The sequence below is a fragment of the Paramormyrops kingsleyae genome, chromosome 7, assembly GCF_048594095.1.
Source record: "Paramormyrops kingsleyae isolate MSU_618 chromosome 7, PKINGS_0.4, whole genome shotgun sequence".
NCBI lineage: Eukaryota > Metazoa > Chordata > Actinopteri > Osteoglossiformes > Mormyridae > Paramormyrops > Paramormyrops kingsleyae.
Genome location: NC_132803.1, coordinates 14,843,612 through 14,860,571, shown reverse-complemented (window position 1 = coordinate 14,860,571; position 16,960 = coordinate 14,843,612). Strand labels below are relative to the sequence as shown.

Below are 16,960 nucleotides of genomic sequence, written 5' to 3'. Positions count from 1 at the left end.
GAAAATTCTGTAGCATCTATTATATTCTTTAACATACCCTGCAGAAATAGGCATTATTCTGGTTCCAACACTGGAAGTTTATTTTTGATGGTGTTTGCAAAGGCCACAGTTGGTGGCGGAGCCTGGCTGCTAAACGTGGCAGCCCCCCCCCCCCCCCACAAGCCTTCAAAGATGGAAGGTGGAGGAAAAAAAGCAAGAGGAGAAAAAAACAGCCAACATACTGTTACATCAGGGACCGTCATCCAGTTAAAAGGCATAGGCGAACCCTTGTAGTGCCTAATTTTGATGTCGTTTCCTAGGTTGTCTCGTTAAGCCTCCTCTTGCACTACTGTGCGTCCTAATGTGGAACAGGTGAGACCACGTTCTGAAATGCCTTCCAACCACCATAAAACACAACAGCAAGATTCCTGAGCGAAACCAAAAAAACTGGCATATTAAAATGTTTAGAATCACTTCACTGGCAGCTTTTAAAATAAATGAGTGATTTCAAAGTGTTTGCCCTCGATTAATAGGACCTTAAAGAGGCTGCCACTGGGAACATGAAAGCACCCCCCCACCCCCGTCCCCTTTAACTTTCCATTGCTCAATAAGAATCAGTTTCCCTCTTAGGTGGGAGCTACTTTGTGCTCCTGAAAGTGATTAAGTGAAAAACAGGAAGATGCAATGAGTCTTCGAGAGATTCAAGCCCAACTTGGCACCGTGTGGTGTGTCAGCACCGTAATATGGGCCAAAGGCTGGCTTTCTTTCCAGGCTGTGGCGCAGAAAGCACTGAGTACCAAAGTGGGACAGGTTATGTGGTCGACAGTTCAGCGTCATCAAGGTTTCAGTAACAAGTCACCCTCTTTGTCTTAATAGAAGGTTGACCAGAGCTTTGTGGGTTTGAATCCCACCCATGATTCTGTGCTTGGGAGGAGTATATTCTATGTGAATTATGAGTTTCTTCCTTCTACAGTCCAAAGACATGTAGTAAACTAACACCTTAATGTTAAAATGTGCAAATATATTGGGTGATGAATTCTGGCAGAAGACACCTAAGAGGCTGCAGGTATATGCAGCATACAGTATGCCTGCTTAGACATTAAATAAATGGGAGGGGAGGAAAGCTGACCCTCGATCAGTCAGTAAAAACAAGTCAGGAAATTGTACAGTCATAAGCTCTTGGTGTGGTCTCGTCTTGAATTATTTTTATAGACAGTTTACAACAAGAATTTTATTTGTATTAATGTTAACTTTATACAGTATTGTACTTAGGATGACAATATTTTGGTTTGCAAAAAACAAAAAATAAAAAGGACACGGGGGCACGCAAAGATAGATGTCAAAGCAACGCAAATATGCACACAGAAAGTACTGACTGTAGAAAGCAAATGTCAGCATGAAACAAAGCAAACTCACGGACACTTCAGTCGGTTTAGGTCGAAAAAGAGGGCAAAAATGGGATATATGCTCACCCCAATCGTACTAATATTGATTTCGATTAATAACGTCCTCAAAACAAAAACCTGACAGTTCAGTAAACCTTTGTAAATAATTTACATTTTCTTGTTAACGTTTAGTCTTACGGTGATGAATGCGCTGCAGATAAACATGACAGTAATATTACCGTATTAAATTTGTTTAACTGAGATATGACCACAGTACACCCATTACGAGAGCCGATTCTACTGACCGCTTCAGGGACTAGCGGCGCGGCGCGGTGATGTAAGGCATGTGCACCAATGCCGCAGTAGGACACGCCCCCTCGGAACGACATTCCGCCGGGATTCGACATACGTTAGTCGCGTGTTTTACGATATTTTTTCTCGATTTGCGGTAGCTCTGCCTGCTACGTGCTACTTTAGCCACACCCCCAGGTTCTCCGTGGCATCTGAGCGGTGCAGGAATGGAGGGTAGACGACGCTACGCAACCGCAGGTAGATTGACTACAGCGCCCTGAGGACCGTGTGCAATCGATGACACCCGTGACACTATTTTATAAGTTTAAATCGTCGTGCATTCGCTGTAAAGTTTTATTGGGAACTTTCCTCTTGCGTCATACATAGGTTGCTGCGGAGCAGTGTTACTGTATGCAGTAGGGGAAATCGGATAGTTCATACATAGCATATCCACGTCGCTTATAAGTGTATAGCTGATTATTTTCTTTACGTAAACTAGTATTTTAATGAGTTAAAGTATGTGAATCATAACTATCAAAAGGAGTGAGTACGTTCCTAATTTGTTATGTGGTTATTATATGCCATGATATTGGTATGAATTGTCTGTCAGTTTGTCACCTTGATAATCAATAATCGTAAAAGTAAGGAATAGTATCGCTTTGTTTAATTATTTTCAGGGATTCCTTTGACTTAAAGATACGAATTATATTAAAATGGAATGCCAGTTAAGTTTTTTTCCTCTTTCTGTATTATAATAGCATATTGCGTTGTTTGTTTTTTCACTGGAATGTAAAGTTTGGGGTGCGGTTTGTGGCTCAGTGGGTTAGGACACTGTGCCTGTGACCAAACGGTTCATGTCCCATAATCGACACCCTGATTTCATCATTGGACCCCTAAGCAAGGCCCTAAACCCGCAGTTGCTCCAGGGACTGCCTGCTTTTTGAGAGATGTCTGTTGCTTTGGATCTAATGTAAAATGTAGTTTATTTTTAGGCACTTGGTCCTGGTTGAGGAGTAGGCAGATGACCAGGGCATGTTCCCCATCCTGGGTGTGTTGCAGGTGGTCAGATGACAGAAGGGGCAGGTGGCAGTGAAGGTGGCAGGGGCACAGAAACGGAGCCAACATCAGCACTGCCAAAAAAATGCACCCCTGACAGCTGGATGAAGCGCGTATTTGGGTTCGAGAAGGGGGACCTGTCTTCCTGGGAGCGTTTTGTGTGCCTCCTGAATCGGCCCACTGACCCGGCCTCACTTGGGGTCTTCCGCTTCCTGTTTGGTAAGCTGTCACTGCAGGTGCAGAGGGCAAAGGTGGCAGTTATTTATACAGGAGAAATATAGAAACGGTTAGGCGGAGAACATTCTGGAAAGCCACTTTGGGGGCGGTGTGTGACTCGGTGGGCTAAGCCTCTGTGCCTGTGATTGGAAGACCGCCGGTCCACCGCCAGAACAGTCACATGTCCGTGGTCCCTTGAGCAAGGCCCGTAACCTCCAGCTCCGGGGGCTCCGCACACTGGCTGACCCTGCGCCATGGCCCCCAAACTTGCTGTCTCCTATCTGCAGTAGGCAGAAAGAGAATTTCCCCATGAGGATTAATAAGGTATCACTATTCTATAATATTTTTGTATTTATTTCACTTGTTCAGATACCTTTTCATATCATTCCAATGTTTGCTTATTTCATAATAATTCCGGTTAGTCAGAGTCAGTTTTGCCCAAACATTTGCTCTTTGACCCTGTCCACTGTCTCACCTGGGGTGGATGCAGCTGTGTGTTCTAATGTCCTGTGTGTTCTAATGTCCTGTGTGTTCTAATGTGCCGCTGTCCTCAAACTGCTAAAACGCCATATTTACAAAGCTGTTCCCTCACGATCTATTTAGTAACATTTTTTTTAAACACGCACGCAGTGTAAAAATAAAATTGATTTGGGTCCAGTGGTCTCATAAACACTGGGTTTAACATCCACCAGCTTCCAGGAATGTTAGCGAAGTATGGCCTGCATGGTCGCCCTGAATGTCTGTGTCACTTTTAATTTTGGTTTTCAAAATCATCTGTGACTTTGTGGAACGAAAAAAAAGTTCAGCTGCTGTGTTGTTAAATGCTTTTTAAGTGTAAATTTGTGTTTAGTGGGACAGCAATGGTGGGGAATTCTGGACAAGATAAACCTCTTTGAAGTCCAGAAGGATCAAACATGTGACACTCTGGCACCTGTAAATCTGTAACTTAGGCTTGTAGATTTCAGAGGCCGCTTGTTGACCATGTCTTACAGGGTCAGATTTTAAATGTGAATGAAGTTTAACAAGCTGAGTGCCTTTCTTGGTTTGAGTCCAAATTTATTAAAGGTTTTTGTATTTTTGTATTCCGTATTTACCTTTCCATGTCATGCATATCGGAGATTTTTAATTAATTCCTTGAAGTGTCTGAACTGCACTGTTCCTTTGATATCCTGCTTATTTAATTTAATAACTGTCAAAGCAGCGTGAGTGTGCTTCTGGCGTGGCAACGTGAAGCTCATTTTGCATGGCCGGTCAGAAGCCGGGACCTCCTGTTAACGTCACCCTCGCATTTTTGTTTTCCTCGTGTGTATCGCGTTCCAATGTCGGATCAGGCCTTCTGATGGCATTGGATGTTACCCAGGAGCGAGGCCTCAGTCACCTGGACTACAAGTACCTAGATGGGGCACCGATATGCCGCTTCCCACTCTTTGACTTCCTGGAGCCCCTTCCGATGGACTGGATGTATTTTGTGTACGTGGTCATGTTCTTAGGTGAGTACTTCAGTCAAGCTCCCCTCCATGTTTGAGCGAGAGGTTGTCGTTCTCTCTAACCTGTTTCTCCTACGCTGCGTGGACCTCCAGGAGCTGTGGGCATCATGCTAGGTTGTTTCTACCGCTTCTCCTGCCTGATGTTCATCTCCACCTATTGGTACGTCTTCTTCCTCGACAAGACAGCCTGGAACAACCACTCATACCTCTATGGCCTTATCGGCTTCCAGCTCACCCTCATGGATGCCAACAGATACTGGTGAGCAAAAAAAGTTCATGTGTTTAATGTAGGATCGGTTAAGCTCTTAAAGGTACATAAAAATGTTGTATTGGGTATGTCTTTCTCCAGTAATAGTACATTTCCAGGGACTTATACAGTATTTTGGCCACCAGGGCCATGTTCTGGTTGTCCTGCAGGGTTACTGTTGGCTTGGTTGTGGACGGACTGTTGTTTTCTTGTCCTCTTCAGGTCAATAGATGGACTATGGAATCCCAGAAAACGGAACGCCCATGTGCCGCTGTGGAACTACACCGTCGTCAGGACGCAGGTAGACTGTCGCCCACATGTGCAGCCATGGCCCCTGGAGTATCCTTTAGTGCAGGGTTATTCAAATCACGGTCCTCAAGGTCCGAGCTCCTGGTTTTCCAGCCTTCCTTTACCTGTGAGCTGGGTATGAAGCCTCTGTGGCCAATCAGAATGAGTAATCATTAAACCAACTACCTGGGAGAATTGAAAACAAGGCCTGGATTCAGATTCGAGGTCCAGATTTGAAGGTCCCTGCTTTAGTGTCTTACTGGGCATTTCACCTTCTCGGGGACACCCAGATTCTGTGCTGCAGGTCCCCCCGGTTTACAAATGAGATTGTGTGAAATGGGATCGATGCATTAAAAAGTTTTGAGATTATCACTCGCATAAAATAGAAATTTCTGTAAGTTAATGAATAAAGGAATGTCAAAAGTAATAAGATATTCAAAATAAATCATTACAAATATGCTTAAATTTGTTCACCGTGATTTGTCCTGTTGCAGATATTCATTGTGTACTTCATCGCTGGTGTAAAGAAGCTGGATGCTGATTGGGTGGAGGGCTACTCCATGCAGTACCTTGCTCACCATTGGCTGTTTGACCCTTTCAAGTAAATCGTTTTGCATCGCTTACATTAGCCTGTGTGTGATCGATGGTGTGCGTCGGTGCCTGTTTAATGGTGTTATTACTGGTAGGCTGGTCTTGCCTGTGGAAACAGTGAACCTGCTGGTGGTCCACGGATGTGGGCTGGTGCTGGACCTCTCTGCCGGCTACCTGCTCTTCTTTGACGCCACGCGCCCCTTCGCCATGATCTTCGTCACCTACTTCCACTGCATGAACTCCCAGCTGTTCAGCATCGGTGAGGAAGGGGCCCAGCTTTCTGGCTGTCCCACGGGAGGGGGGGGGGGTGCTGTCCGCAGCTTATTTGCCGTCTTGGAACAGATGGTTGAAGCCAGATTTTCACAAGCAGGCGCATGCCAAGGGTGGGTGGCAACAGTGGGCCAGTCTGCTGCCCCTTTGCCCTCCTTGGCTGAGTTGCCCCTCTTGACCAAACAAACAATTCAATAAATACGTGGACTGGAACACGTTAGCAGTTACACTGATGCTTGTTAAAATACGTCTTTCGTTTCAGGGCGGGGGGATTGGGGGGGGGGGGCAGTGCTTTATTTTTCCACATCAAAACAGAGATCTTCTGTTCACTAAGCTGACTGTCCATTTTGTTTCCTGCAGGTGGGTAGACGTCACTGAAACACTAAATTATATATTGTGACGTAGCCTTTTTGAATCATTTTTCTGTTACTAATACAAATGTTTCTGACTTGAACAGCAGAGTTACACAAAGTGCTGTTATTGCAGGCCGCTTAAGACCCGCCCCCCAGCCACAATCTCTGAGTCGCCGCTGTACCCTTCCCCCCCCCAGGCATGTTCTCCTACACCATGCTGGCCACCACCCCCCTCTTCTGTTACCCCGACTGGCCCAGACGCTGCTTCTCCCGCTTCCCGGAGTTCCTCAGACCCCTGTTGCCGCCTGTGGCTCCGCCTCCCCAGCCCAGCGTTTCCTGCGTGTACCGCCCCCCCCAGGCCGCCTCCTCGGACCGCCAAACGCCGCCGTCAGCCCCCACGCCCTCCAGACCGGGCCTGAAACACAAACTGTGGTCACTGTTTACTCTCCTCTACGTGGCAGAGCAGTTCTTCATGCCGTATTCCCACTTCATCACGCAGGTGAGGGCTGGTGTGAAATGACGGTCACTCCTGATGTAGGTAGCTGCTGTGGAAAATTATTCTTGCCGAGGAATTTCATTGAAAAATGTTTGTTTCAGTAACATTAACGTCTGACTGCTATATCTGTGCTGCCTTGCCGATCTGCTTGTTGCACAATCGGCGTCATCTGTGGTACCATCACAGTGTAACAGTCAGCCATGTTGGGGGGTTTGCCCTCTGTGTCAGAGACGCGTTGGGAACAGGGAATATGTGGGTGACTCAGAGAGCAGGGGTGAAGGCTTCTGGTTTGGCAGGAGTGGAAACTGGGTGGGTCAGTTACAGAAATGCTTTCCGGTAAATTCTGATTCAGCTTTGTGCTAAGAAAGGCAGAACCTGGTGTTTTTCAAATATGAAGTTTGACCTCTTTAGGGGAGATGTATTTTTTTAACTGAACAGTCTTTTTGTTACAAGTGTAAGCAGGATTGGAATAAGCTACACAACATCTTTCAAACAAATCAAGAACCTAATAAGACAGCTCCAGCTGGAGATGTGAGGTCCAGAGAGTATAAATCCAGACCAAGATTTTGTTTCAACCAACCAGTTGAGTATAAAGAGTCACAGTCACAGAGGACTCAACTGGTTGGTTGAAACAAAATCTTGGTCAGGATTTGTACTCTCTGGACCTCACATCTCCACCTCTGGATAGCATTAACTGTAAGCAGAAAGTGCTGTCCAGAAAGGATTGTGACACGAGAACGCTTGGGCTGAATGAATATCAGATGTACTGCAGGATCTGGAATCATCTGCATTGGTCTGATAGCACAAGCAGGTGGACCTGCCAGTAGAGAGCCGTTGAAGTCTAGTCACGAGATAAGAAGTGTCTGGACTAGAAGCTGAGCTAGATAGTGAGACAACAAAGGTCTGATCTTCCTGATGTTGCACAGGGTGAATCTGCAAGACTGAAATACAGCATCTGTAGAGGATAGCTGGTCATTTATGGTCACGCCTAAGTTCCTGGAGGACCTTGAAGGAGCCTGTGCTTGCTGCTGTGTTACGGGATCTGCTCTACTCCAAAATGAGCATCACAGTCCATGTCTTTGCCTGATTTACACTATGTGATCCAGGGCTACAACAACTGGACCAATGGCTTGTATGGATACTCCTGGGACATGATGGTCCATTCACGCTCTCACCAGCATGTGAAGATTACGTATCGGGATGGCAAGACGGGTGAAATTGGGTACCTCAACCCAGGCGTGAGTCACTCGCCAGTTCAAGACCTCGAAGATTACGAAGCATTTATACAAAATGAGAAACTAGTTTTAAAATTCAAATATGTCAAGAAATACCAGTACCATATAGAAATTCTTTCAGTACATTTCTGGCCATTTAAAAGGGTACACTGAAAATAAGCCCTGTTACTCTGTAATGTTTTGTACAGTAGTACTACTGTCTATAAGTGAATGCACGATTGGAGAACTGGGCATGTGACTAAAACCTTGTTGGGGGGGGGGGGGGAGTTACAATGGATGACTATCTAACAGCTGATTGGTCAGTTTTATGAGTGCACTCTGGTGCCCCCAGGTGTTCACGCAGAGCAGGCGCTGGAAGGACCATGGAGACATGCTGAAACAGTACGCGAGCTGCCTGAGCCACTACCTGCCCAAGTACAACATCTCGGAGCCGGAGATTTACTTTGACATCTGGGTTTCCATCAATGAGCGCTTCCAGCAGAGGTGGAGTCACGCTCACACATGCATATGTCCTTGACCTCGAGACCTTGCAGGAATGACCAACATCTGGATCTCTATTTTGCCCTCTAGGATCTTCGATCCTCGCGTGGACATCGTGAAAGCTGAGTGGTCCCCCTTCCGACCCAACCCCTGGCTCATGTCCCTCCTGGTGGACCTCTCCCCCTGGAGGACCAAGTTCCTGGAGATCGAGGGCACCCTTGACAACCAGACTGAAGTTGTGTTCATCGCTGATTTTCCAGGTTTGTTCCATCCAGTTGGTGGGGTTCTCCTGTTGTCATGGCAAGGCTAATGCAGAATGTGCCAAAGTAACGTCATATATTTAGATTCCCCTGAAAACTGGTGTGGGGTGGAGGCCAGCCTTAGTAAGGGTGGATAATACCTGTGGTTCTGTGTGACGGTTACACCATCATGGTTCTGTTAGATCAGAGTGGCAGTCAGAATACAGCCTGCCTTCAGACTGCTAGATTTTATCCATAATTCCCAGAATCTCTATTCCCCACACTACACCCCAAGGCCTCCACCTGGAGAACTATGTGAGCGAAGACCTGGGGAACACCAGTGTTCAGCTGCTGCAGGGTCAGGTGGCCGTGGAGATTGTGGAGGAGAAGAGGAACTACACCTTGCAACCCGGGGAGAAGATGAAGGTGCACAGCTATCTACCTCCCTATATCTGACATTTAAGTGTAGCCACTTAACAGACATTTTATTGCTAATGGATAGTCTAATAAACCGGGTTGTGTTTATTAATACACTGAAAGACACAAATGCCAAAGCTCTTCCGTGGATTTTTGCTTTATTTCCCTAACTGCTGTGCCATCTGCTGTTTACTGGTCGGCAGCCAGTGACTTAGCGGCTGATTCTCAGGTCAGTCTGTGTCCTTATTCTGGCTTCAGTGAAATATTCATGTTTTCCCACTCGGACCTAAACAGCTGCCCGCCGGGGCGTACCACAAGGTGTACACGGTGGGGGGAGAGCCATCCTGCTACATGTACATCTATGTCAACACTACAGAAGCGGCGCTGCAGAGGAACTTCAGCCAGCTGCTGGAGCTGCAGGAGCGAGTCCGCAATGGCACAGGTCAGACAGTCTGCGATAGAAGGAGCTTCCGTTATTCTGTATGTGGCTCAACATAACCTACTATAATGGCCAGCCTTTACTGTAAAACTACATATCCCATCATGCCTGCCGGCAACCTGCAGAGACAGAGCCGCTGCCCCTCGAACTCGCGCCCCTTATTGGGGAATATGAGGATGAGGGGTCAGAGGTCAACGTGACCAACCCGGTGCTGCAAGTGTTCTTGCGAAGGCAGCGGCGCATGAAAGAAGTGAAGAAGCGCAGGGAGGCATCCTTCCTGCAGAGATTGCACCGCTTCGCCGTTAAGAAGTACTACATGCTGCGACGGGGGTGAGTCCAACCCCCTCACACAGTGACCGCTTATTACAGATAACTGGAAGAACTGCCAGATCTGGACACTTTTTTTTTTTTTGGTTTGTTTGTAATGTACCATGTTTTGTAATGTACTAGTTCTCACTTGTATGTTACTTAGAACAAAAGCATTTGCTAAATTGGTATAAATAGTAAATAATGCAGTTTAAATATAAGCTAAAACTGGTTTATAAGTTTGCTGGTGACCTAGAATAGAATAGTTTATGTATTGCTGCGCCTCTCGATCCCCCATTTCCGTAGGTTCCTGATGACGGCCATCGCCCTGCGTAACCTGGCCCTCGGGCCCCCGCCACTGGAGCAGCTGACACTGGAGGTCGCCTACGCCACCATGAGGGAGCCCAACTCTCCGGCGAGCCTGGATGACGACCTCAAGCAGGACGTGGGCCACGGCGAGCTCTGAGTCAGCAGGCGTGCTGCAGATCTGTCTGTTACCAAGTTGACTGATCATGGATTTCATCAGTTACTGACCTGGGGTGGGGGGGGTTGTGTGCAGATTATTCCAGATTAAATAATGGCCAATATAATTGGCACCCTTTTTGAAATTTGCTATTTTTTTTGCCATGTCAGCACTGAGGCGGCACCCAGTGCTTATTCGTCAAACAAGCTAATAGTGAAATCAAAGGACATTTGCCAGTGGAATATGAATGCTTATGTTAAGCGACTGCTGTTGTCACTCTTAAAAAAACTCATTCCTCAGTTTTATTATGGTGACCTTTTAATAAAGAAATGAATTTATTTACCGCTGGCTCTTCCTTTCACTCAAATGGAAAGATTTTTGTACAAAAAAAAAAACAGGGAACGCACACCAGCAATGTTTGGTTAGAAGAGTGTTTGAGTTGCACACGGGTCAAGGCTGCCTAGCTTGCGTATTTCATTTTCACAGGATCCCTCATGCTTCTAACACAGGGTCCAGCTAATCCAGGCCAGAAGGAAAAGAGAGAATCATCGGAATGTTACTGAGCTTTTCAGGCACTGAGAATTATGACCTGGCCTGACATCCAGATGGGAACGTTGCTGGCATTTTCCGGCCAGCCTCTGGGGCCCAGATGGAAACCTCTGAGTCCGGAGGGCTGTAGCCCTAACGCCACGGGGAGGGGTCGGGTTACAGCAGGACGTAGCGCGTCAGGCCGCCCCCCCGCAGCTCGCGCAGCCTCTGGCAGTGCCTCAGCATGTTCAGCATACCCTGGAAGCGCTTGTCCACCTTCAGCTGAGTGAACTCCTTGATGTCAGCCTCCACCACGAAGAAGTGCCCTGCAGAAATAGCCTGTGGGTCAGTGCCACGTAGATCCCCAGTGTTCGCTAAACATCCATCCGTAAAAGTCGCGTGAAGCCGATAATTAAAGGTTCTGCAAGTTCAGCACTCAGGCAGTCGACGGAATACTGCACATACCTTTGGTATCCTTGGTCTCCTCGTCCTTGAAGCGCTGGTGCAGTTTGCGTGACGCGCTGCTCAGCGCCTTGGCCGACTGCTGCAGGATGCTGTACTTCCCCGTCACAGCTGCGTTTATACCCTGTACCACCGCATTGAGCTGGCCGTGCGTCACGCGGCCTCTCATATATCTGCGGGCAAAGACGGCAACACGACTTAACGTGAGAGACAGAAAAAGCGAGAAACCCTCGCATTTGAGCAAGAACTTTAAGGAGCACAGCATTCTGGGAGGTCAGGCATAAACCCACACTATCAGAAAACAAGGGGTCACTGCCAAGTGTTGACTGGCGAGGGACTGAGGCCATATTGCCCACACAGGACTCACGGAGGAATGCCGTCAAACTCCTGCACAGTGATGTACTCCATTTCCCGTGTGGGATTATGGGTATTTTTCCGAGGTTGGTCTTTTTCTGGGGCCACCTGTATCTCTGAAGTCTTGCTCTGAGCTGGAGCGAGACCACTGGTGCAAGGTAGAGAAGACCACAGCAGGAGAAAAAAAAAGCAAAGCAAAATATTAATAATGAATAGTGTTTTGGTTACTGACGTGCGCAAACCCTCTTGTATCATAAACTCCTCACTTGGTTACTGGCTGGCTTTTCCTGGGCATGTAGGCTGGGGTATTGTCCTTCAGGTGTCTTCCATCTCGCACATCCTCCAGGAAGAACTCATCAAGTTCCTGCAGCCAGCACAGAGGTTGATGTCTTCAAACACATCTAATGAAGCCTGTTCAGTTACTAGTGATGGCTGATTGTACAGTCTTAAGCCACTTCCGTCTTGTTGGGTCCAACATTCTCATGCCTTCGCTGAAACAGTGGCAGCCAGAATTCAGGGCCATCAGAGCAGATACTCCTTGCCCTGTGTGTTAATCACATGGTCTCGGTGAACTAAACAAAACGCCAGCCCTTACCTTTAAGCATGCTAGCATGTACCTCTGCTGCCCAATGTGTTTCTCTAGCTGGTCCAACAGGCCGTTGATTTCAAGGACATCCTGCCCTACCTTGAGGAGAATCTTCCGCTTCTCAGCATCTTGCGCTGAAGGAACAACAGAAGTAGATTAGGACAAAAGTGTCATTTTTAAAGTACGATTTACACGTGAACAGCCTTGATTTAGAGCACAGCGATCCGTAGCAGTTGAAGGCAAACACGCATGCAACATGCTTGCCCAGGTATATCAACTAAAGCTAATTAAATGGATTCTTTTCAGGAAAAGAAATATTCATACGCCAAAAATAAAGTTTAGTTCATAGAGACTGAGCTTCGCCCCTACCGAGACTGCGCAGCTCCAAGACCCTTCTTATGGATGATATCTTGTCGTTTATGTGCCGAGTTAGGTCCTCTAACTCCCCCGACATCGTATTTCTTATGGAGCAGACAGAAAAGTAATGCTTTAATCACTGGCAATTTTGGCATTATATCACTACAAACAAACAACATTTAACATTAACAGTGAGAATCACTCGTACGCAGACGCCATAGTTTTGCCGTGATGTTACTTTGTACATAAAAGCGAGTAAAGACACCGGAAGTTATGCGAAGTATTCAAATATTGCATTGTGCACTTTTTATACCGAAAATATGGCTAAATTACAATAGCTGAAATTTAGTAATTCTCACAATATAACCAACTGAAAGCTGAGAAGCAGTTGGTCATTAGCACGTTACGTAGCAAATAAACATCAATCGGCAGTAACGAACTTAATAATTATACATATCCTATAAATAATAACATTTCGTGACTTATCGAGTTTAGGCTTCTAGCTAATATACATCGGCACTGTAACTTACACGAGACGAAGGCGAAAAACCAAAACACAGTAGCTCACTCCTTACGCGCTTCCATTTGAAACTTCCCTCGTTACGCGTCATTTCTACGTCACTTTCGCTATGTTTTGAACATCATGCTGCGCAATATTTGGGTGCGTTCCTGCGCGTGCTTCTCATCAGGTCTCATCAAACCTCTTGGGGAGGCAGGGTCCTACCGCCACCGTTATTTATTAACTTTATGTATTTTGCACATTTCACTCCACATATCATTTTCAATCACATTATTTCTAAAAATGTTAACAATGCTATTCGTACAAGGATGCATAGCAGTTTTAGAAAGAATGTGCATATGCAAAATATTTTTTTTAAAACAAGACTCATAACAATCATACTGTAATTAGTCCCGTGTTTTCTGATGCCAAGTGTGGTCCTTGTAGTATTCTTGGCTGACTCCCTTGTGTTCTGTTTGTAGCCTCTCAGCTAAACTTGGTTGCCTCAGATGAGTTTAAACTCAGCTGAGCTCAATCACTTTGCTTTCTTAGACAAAACATCTTACCTGTAATTAGCCAGAACGCCCATATATCCAGTCCCCAACCCTTACATGTCACAACCTGCTCATATCCTAATGGTTTGGTTTCATAATGTATAATTCCAAGATGCCCAATGAAAATGAATGCCTCTGGGTTCAATAGCTTCCAAAAGCTCAATATAACAAAGTTTTTAGAGGTGTTGTGATAACTGTGTCTAATCTACCGTCCTGGCACTCCCTATAGTTCAGCAGTTGGATTGTTCAAACTTCTGAGTCCTATCTGGCCACACAAGTTTTCTTTTTAGGTTCTTTTACAGTATGATCTAATATGATACAAGTTTCACTGGTCCCAGTAACTTCCAAGGATAAAGTAACTACAATTGTAGTAAAACTAGTACCGGTCCTAGCCGATAGACCCCCCCCCCCACCCCACGTTGGCATTCCCCCCCATCTGAGGGAAGGTGAAATTGGCAAATAAGTTGGTGCCATAGGCAGCCACCTATATTGCCTATAGGACTGATCGGGCCGGAGTAAAACTTTGTAACATTTAAATCTGCAATATCTTCCAACTATTTTCTCATATTCTGCTATAATGAAATTATTTAGGAAGAAAATGTGTAAATTCCCATATGATCTAAGAAGAAAAAATATTCAAATATGAATCACTGAATTTCAGGACCAGAATATAAAATAAACTTAAATAAATTATAATACTGACCACCCCCTCAAAGAAAAAAAAACCCTGAAAGCACTCAGGCCCCTACCACTATAACTTTTTTTGTCCTTTTTGATGTCCTTCCTGTAATGTGACCTTGAAGTGGAGTTGCTCTTGATTCTCTCATGTAGTAGAAGCACAGAGCCAACCAGAAAAAACAGTCACAATATCCAAAATTAAAATGTAACGTAAAGGTAACGTGTCAAAATGAAATATTTATCTGGATTCAGGACTCATCAAGCTTAATATGTCAGGACATCCTCAAAATATATTTAAAGGGCCAAATCATTCAAATTCCTACCTTTATTTAGCCTGTTCTCTCTCTTGTGAACTGTCAGATTTTGATTTAAAAAAACTAACATTAATATTGCCCTAAAGTGACATGAACCCAATTTAACATCTGCTCAACACAGTATATAACCAAAGGGTCCCTGAAAGCACCCGGATCACAGCCATGCTTGTCCAGAAGCCTGGGATTCACTCTCTCCTTCTAAAATGCATGTGTCCCTATACACATCCTTACTAAGGCAATTTCATTGTCTAGGCTGCCAGAGGTTTATTTTTCAAAGACTGCAGCTTGAGATAAAACTACAGGGCTTCCCAAGTGTGTCATATGTCAGTGTATGAGGTGGGTGTGTTTCTTTGCCCTGATCACTGATATTCAAGTTCAAGTTCAAAGTCTTGTCATATGTATTAAAAATATACAATGAAATATTTATGCTCTTGTTCTATCGCTACCTTACAGAAAAGATGTACTGTGATATTCACTTGTCTCTGAAAACTCTGGCCATCTCATGTCTTCAGGCTGTGTATCAGGTACTATTTCAGCTATTACATGACTCGGGGATCCAGGTATGGTCGCCTGAGGATGGTGGTCATCATCAGTTTGGTGGTCCCAGAATGCTCAGCTTAGGACTTTGGTATATTGGGTCCTCACTACTCTGTGCTGACTCTATTGCACTATTGAAGTGCTTTGAAATTAATACATCTGCATACGATTCTTGACCTATAGAGCTTCGACTTATATTCTGGGAGTTTCCAGCTTTCATAGTCTGATTACTTTCTATAAAATGACTCCCTGAAGGAATGTCTGGAATTTGACTCAGATACTATGTCATCCCTTGATGCCTCCAATTCTGAGTCACCTTCCTCTAGCCTTTGTCTTGTATTGCTCTTTGTTCTCCACTTTCTCCTTCGAGCCTGTCTGTGTGTAGCTGTGGTTTAATATTTCCTACCGGAAGTAACCCACAAAGCAGCAGCAGATCTCAAGCTGGACCATACGGTGCGGTTCCTCACCCCTCTCAGGCTTTAGCATAAACACAGGACCATCCGATATCCTCCTTACAACTCGGCGTATGGTACGTTTCCACCTGTCAGCCAGCTTGTGTTTCCCTCTTAGGGTTTGCATTCTGCACAAGAATTCTGTTTCCTTTGACCAGTTCAGCTACTCTGATCTTTTCATTGAATCTGATCATATTTCGCTCCCATCTTCTTCTCATTTTTGGAGGCCAGAGCTTAGTGTTCCTGGAGGTGCCCATGGAGGTCCTTCACATATTCATAATGGGATGTATGGAACTTATTATTAGGACTATTACCAAAGGCTAGATCAGGGCTATTCAAATCATGGTCTTCAAGGGCCAAGCACTGCTGATCTTCCAGCCTTCCTTTACCTGTGAGTCAAGGTTGAAGCTTCTGGCCAATCAGAATCAGTAATTATTAAACTAAGTCCATGGGAGAACTGAAAACAAGGTCTAGATTAGAAATCAAGGTCCAGATTTGAAGATCCCTGGACTAGATCGATGGGCAACTTAAGGTGACACCAAACATCAGTTCAAAGGTGAGTACACTGTTGTGTCTTTCCTTGTCCAAATATATGCATGCACTATGGGCTTAACAAACTCTCCAATGACATTTGTCCTTTTTATCAAGTGTTCCAAGTATTGCTAATGATGGTCAATTGAAACGCCCTATAGGGTTCCCAGGTGGATGATAGGGTACTGTTCTTACCTTCCCAGCTCTCATGAGAGAGTACAATTCTCTAATCGTATAAGACTCTTCCTTGGTCACTAAGCAACCTGCTGGGGTTTAATGGACAACAAAGTTCTCCCACAGTGCTTTGCCAGTGTTCTTTGCCTTCTGATCCTTTGTCGGTACAGGAACTGCAAACTTTGTAAAGTGATCTGTTAGGACCAATATGTTCCTATAGTCCTTGCTGTCAGGTTCCAAGGACAGGTTTTCCATACATACAGTCTCCAGCGATTATGTAGTGATTATGATGTCCATATATCTCCATATGTCACAGATTAAATAAAATATTGTGACACTCCAGTGGCAATGAGATCATAAGGCGGACAGCAGAGTTCAATTTTAGCAGACTCTTTTATTATGCGATCCTTAAAAGGACAGAGGTAAAACAGCGAGTGAGAATAAGCACGCGCAGACGAGGAAGCCTTTAAGGAGACCAAAGTGGATCCAGGTGGGAACGAGGCAGCATTAGACGCTGCATTTTAATTTCCCTTAGTGTGAATCATTACATTACAAACAACAGTTTTGGGACTAGCTGTATTCTGACCCTCAACAGGAGCTGCTACCAGTTTAAAGATGATTTGGATGGTTTCCACTGAACTCTTGCTCTCTTGTTCCCCTAGAAGAGATTAGCACACCACAAGTGTATGTATATTT

General features: G+C 45.3%; 2 protein-coding genes across 5 annotated transcripts; one reads left to right on the top strand and one right to left on the bottom strand.

Annotated features, from left to right (window-relative positions):
- The first annotated feature begins 1,799 nt into the window (after positions 1-1,799).
- Positions 1,800-10,580, top strand: ggcx (gamma-glutamyl carboxylase). Of its 4 annotated transcripts, XM_023823340.2 has the most exons (15): positions 1,800-1,913; positions 2,715-2,930; positions 4,259-4,417; positions 4,508-4,673; positions 4,884-4,962; positions 5,444-5,550; positions 5,636-5,799; positions 6,361-6,662; positions 7,766-7,897; positions 8,226-8,377; positions 8,465-8,634; positions 8,909-9,039; positions 9,325-9,472; positions 9,595-9,799; positions 10,082-10,580. In XM_023823340.2, the coding sequence occupies exons 1-15, from the start codon at positions 1,883-1,885 to the stop codon at positions 10,239-10,241; spliced, it is 2,322 nt and encodes a 773-aa protein (XP_023679108.1). In that variant the 5' UTR covers positions 1,800-1,882; the 3' UTR covers positions 10,242-10,580. The 4 variants fall into 4 exon arrangements, with proteins under 4 accessions (XP_023679108.1, XP_023679112.1, XP_023679110.1 ...); XM_023823344.2 differs by lacking the exon at positions 1,800-1,913 and having other exon boundaries at positions 2,799-2,930; positions 4,288-4,417; XM_023823342.2 differs by lacking the exons at positions 1,800-1,913; positions 2,715-2,930 and adding an exon at positions 2,956-3,251 and having other exon boundaries at positions 4,288-4,417.
- A 66-nt stretch (positions 10,581-10,646) lies between these two features.
- ska1 (spindle and kinetochore associated complex subunit 1) lies at positions 10,647-13,138 on the bottom strand. Its single transcript, XM_023823345.2, has 7 exons — positions 13,056-13,138; positions 12,538-12,629; positions 12,178-12,302; positions 11,849-11,946; positions 11,596-11,730; positions 11,232-11,401; positions 10,647-11,092 (listed from the first exon to the last, which is right to left on the bottom strand). Exons 2-7 carry the CDS (start codon positions 12,620-12,622, stop codon positions 10,944-10,946), a joined length of 762 nt encoding a protein of 253 aa, XP_023679113.1. The 5' UTR covers positions 12,623-12,629; positions 13,056-13,138; the 3' UTR covers positions 10,647-10,943.
- Between the last annotated feature and the right edge of the window lie 3,822 nt (positions 13,139-16,960).

Coding starts and splice junctions, on each gene's coding strand:
- ggcx (XM_023823340.2), top strand. CDS start 1,883: ATGGAGGGTAGACGACGCTACGCAACCGCAG. Junction 8,378..8,464: donor AATGAGCGCTTCCAGCAGAG/GTGGAGTCACGC, acceptor TTTGCCCTCTAG/GATCTTCGATCCTCGCGTGG. Junction 9,800..10,081: donor TACTACATGCTGCGACGGGG/GTGAGTCCAACC, acceptor CCATTTCCGTAG/GTTCCTGATGACGGCCATCG.
- ska1 (XM_023823345.2), bottom strand. CDS start 12,622: ATGTCGGGGGAGTTAGAGGACCTAACTCGGCACATAAACGACAAGATA. Junction 12,303..12,537: donor CTTGGAGCTGCGCAGTCTCG/GTAGGGGCGAAG, acceptor TTGTTCCTTCAG/CGCAAGATGCTGAGAAGCGG. Junction 11,093..11,231: donor GGAGACCAAGGATACCAAAG/GTATGTGCAGTA, acceptor CTATTTCTGCAG/GGCACTTCTTCGTGGTGGAG.